Below are 4093 nucleotides of genomic sequence, written 5' to 3' on the forward strand. Positions count from 1 at the left end.
CTTTGTCAGTGTGTCCTTTGCCATTCCCTATCACTCCTCCCTGAGAGAGACTTCACCCTGAGTCATAAGGAAAAGGGGATGGCGTATTCTCTTAGCTACTACTATGTGTATTTTCAACACATACTTTAATGAGCCTTTAAAAATTTGTTTGTGTTCCTTAGACTTTTAAAAGAAAATGATATTGTTTTGCATATAATCATTCGTACATGTTGTGTTTCAGTTGAGTGAACGTATGTATACCTATGCTCATATTGTAATTCACAATAACAAGTATAGGAAAACCGCCCAAATGCCCATCAGCAAATTAATTCATTGAGAAAGGAATACTATGTAGCACTAAGGGACAATTATTTCATAAAATACTGTACAACATGGGAGAGTCTAGAGAGCATTTTACTGAGTGAAATAACTCTGTCACATAGGGACAAATAGTACATAAGAGTAACTATTGTGAAAATAGGACAACTAAGCAAGATATGTATAAATGTTTAGAAGAAGATTATTAAGGGAAGAAGTGGGGGCAGGAAAAGCAGATGGGTGAAGAAAATCACTAGGATAGCAGAAGTTGGTGGGGTGGTGAATGAATGGGATAAGTTCAGTGTGAACTTGAAAAGAGGGGTGATAATCAGCATAGAGAAATGCAAATAAATTTGCTATTTGACTATTACCTGTATTTCCCTAAAAAGGCATTTTTACTCATTTTTATTTTTTGATAAGTTTTTGAGTAATAGGAATATCGTACATCCTCTTTTGACAGAACTTACTGCATTGTGGATTAAATAACTGGACAGTGGTTAACTTTACAGATAAGAAATTTGAGTATTTGCTCCTGTCCTGATACCTTGTAGTCCGTAGTGAATTTGAATTATTTGAATGTCTCTAGTGGTTTGAATCTACTAGCAGATCGAGGGGAGAAAGTTGGGGATTCTTCTGCTATAAAAATTGAGTTGAGGAGGCCTGATAGAATGTAACTGTGAGTTGAAACAGACTCAAAGGAATGAGTGTGGTGGGACTGTAAGATGTTGCAATAATTCTAGAAAGCAGTTCTATACTTACTTAGCAAGTTGAATAAATGTACTGTTTGATCCAGCAATCCGACTGCAAGATCCATATCCAAAGAAGTGACTTTGAGAGAGACACACACACCCCCCACCTAAAGAGATGGAAACTACCCAAGTATCCATCAGCAGATGAATGGATAAAGAAACTGATACATTCATAACAAGAGTTTGATATTCTAACTAATATATTAATAAATTGTATAATTAATGTTATAAAGCATATCTCTGCATAATTGAATAAAAACCCAGTATGATTTGTAAACTTTCACTTAAATAAAAAATAGAAAAGAAAAATACCAAACCCAGCATCACTAAAACAAATAACTATGACACATTCACACAATACCATTTCAGAACAAGAGAGAATTCAGGGACAGTGCATACTATGTATATATTGGGAGGATATTATGCTGAGTTAAATTAGTCACAAAAGAACAAATAATATGTGAGACCACTATTACAAAAACTAAAATGTTCTTACACAGGTAGAATTGTTATTGGATGGTTACCAGGGATGCAAAGAGAGGGAAGTAAAAAATTAGAGATTTTTAAGGATGGGTGAAGGGAAAGGCAGCATGCAATAAGGAGATGAAGAAAGGAAATGGAGATGGATTAATGGAAATCAGAACTATATTGAAGAAATGGGAAAAGTGCATAAAATAAATGTAAACATATATGCCAGATAATTTTTGTGTCATTCTAGGAATCTAGTGCTTCCACCTTGAAAGAAAAACCACTCAGCCCACTCCCTCAAAATTACATAGAAATAATTTAGATTGTTGATACGATAATTAATATGTTGCTATTTTTATTTAAAGCTTATTTACAATAAATTGTTTTTCTTTTTTAAAATAGTTTTGACTTGCTTATATTGAAAGAAGTGGTACAAAAAATGGCAGGAATAGAAATTACAGAAGAAATGACAATGGAGCAACTAGAGGCTATGACTGGTGGGGAGCAGCTAAAAGCAGAGGTGAGTGTTGCTGATTCTCTTTAAAATTCAAAAGGTGTGCATGTTAAAGAATTTATATAATACAGAAGTACATAAAGTAATTTTCAAAATTGATTTGTTGTTTTTGTTATGTATTGTCGAGTCTCCTGTGACTCATAGTGACCATATGTACAACAGCTCTAAATTCTGCTCTATCCTTTGCCAATCTTACTGTCTCTGACACACCTACCCCCATTACCCCAGTCACTGAATCAATCCACCTCATACAGGATCTTACTCCTGCACTGTCCCTTCATCCTCTCAAACAGGATGTCAAACAGGACTGGTCTTTCCTTGCAATATGTCCAGTTTATGTCAGACGAAGCTTCAGAATCTTTGCCTCCAAGGAGCAACCTGGTTTCACCCACTTCAGGATGAACATGTTTGTTTTCTTAGCAGCCCATGGTACCACAGCTCAAAGGCATCAATTGTCCTATCCTCCCTAGTCATTGTCCAGCTCTCTGACGCATAGAAAGTGATTGCAAAGACCATGGCCTGTATCAGACACACTTTGGTTTCCAGAGTGACACCATTGCTCTTCACTACTTTGGAGAGGTCTCTAACCACAAACTGCCCATTCGCAATACATCTTTTAATTTCCTGGCTGCTGGTGCCAAAAGTGTTGACTGTGGGGCCAAGCAAACTAAAGCAGTGAACAATCTCATTCTCTTCACGATCCATCCTGATGCTACTAATTGGCCCAGTGGTGAGAATCTTTGTTTTCTTGATGTTGAGCCTCAATTTTTTTTGAAGGCTGCAGTCCTTGACCTTCTGCAGCAAGTGCTTCAGGTCCTCCTCACTTTCAGCAAGCAGGGTTGTGTCATCTGTATAACACAGATTGTTGATGAATCTTCCACCAGTCCTGATGCCACACTTCTCATACAGACCATCCTCCCGGATAATCTGTTTTACATACAGGTTGAAAATGTATGGAGATAGGACACATCTCTGGTGTACACCCTTCCCAATTTTGAACCCTGCAGTGTTTTCTTGCTCTGTTCTGATGACTGCTTCCTGGTTCAAGTATAGGTTTTGCATTAGCACGATCACGTGTTCTGGCATACCATTCTCAGAGTCAGCCACAGTTTGTTGTGATCCACACACATGCCTTTGCATAATCAGTGAAACATAAATAAACATTCCTCTGGTACTCTTTGCTTTCAGCCAAGATCCATCTAACATTAGCTACAATATCCCTAGTAACACGACCCCGTCTAAATCCAGCCTGCACTTCTGGTAGTTCTCTGTTGATGTGCTGTTCCAGTCGTTTTTGGATAATCTTCAGCAAAATCTTGCTTGCATGTAATAGGAATCAGATTGATTATATCTCTGGAAAGAACCACTGGAGAAGCTCAGTATCAGCTGTGAAAACTAGGCCAGGTGCTGATTGTGGAACAGACCACCAACTATATGCAAGTTCAAGCTGAAACTGAGGAAAATTAAATCCCTGGGAACCAAATATGACCTTGAGTCTATCCTACCTGAACCATCTCAGGAACAAGTTTTGAGGCTTTGAACACCAATGAGCAAAGACCAGATGAGTTGTGGGAGAATATCAAGAATATCATCCAGGAACAGTGCAAAAGGTCATTACAAAGACCAAAATGGATATCAGAAGAGACTCTAAATATTGCACTAGAGCACTGAGAAGCCAAAACACAGGGAAGAATTCAAGATATTAAAGAGCTGAACAGGAGATTTCAGAAGGCAGCGCGGGAAGACAAAGTATAATATTACAATGAAATGTGCAAGGAAATGGAATCAGAAAATAAAATGGGCCCAACTCACTCAGCATTTCTTAAGCTCAAGGAACTGAAGAATGAATTCAAACTTTGAATTGCCATACTTAAGGATGCCTTGGGCAGAATATTATCTACTAATGGGAATCCCAGAACATTTAATCATGCTAATGTGAATCCTATACTTGGACCAAGAGGCAGTTGTCAGAACAGAGCAGGGTAACACTGCATGGTTCAAAATTGGGAAGGGTGTACGCCAGGGATATGTCCACACTGCATGGTTCAAAATTGGGAAGGGTGTA

The 4093-nt window shown here is 38.0% G+C and overlaps 1 protein-coding gene across 1 annotated transcript in view; it reads left to right on the top strand.

Annotated features, from left to right (window-relative positions):
• The window catches only part of THOC2 (THO complex 2), an 85380-nt gene that overhangs the window by 52714 nt on the left and 28573 nt on the right, over positions 1-4093 (top strand). Inside the window, exon 20 of the mRNA XM_006885061.1 lies at positions 1917-2034. Coding sequence (XP_006885123.1) covers positions 1917-2034 — 118 coding nt within the window. The remainder of the gene's footprint in view (positions 1-1916; positions 2035-4093) is intronic.

Source organism: Elephantulus edwardii, unplaced genomic scaffold (genome assembly GCF_000299155.1).
Source record: "Elephantulus edwardii isolate Elephantulus edwardi_28Jun2011 unplaced genomic scaffold, EleEdw1.0 scaffold00040, whole genome shotgun sequence".
Classification (NCBI taxonomy): Eukaryota; Metazoa; Chordata; class Mammalia; order Macroscelidea; family Macroscelididae; genus Elephantulus; species Elephantulus edwardii.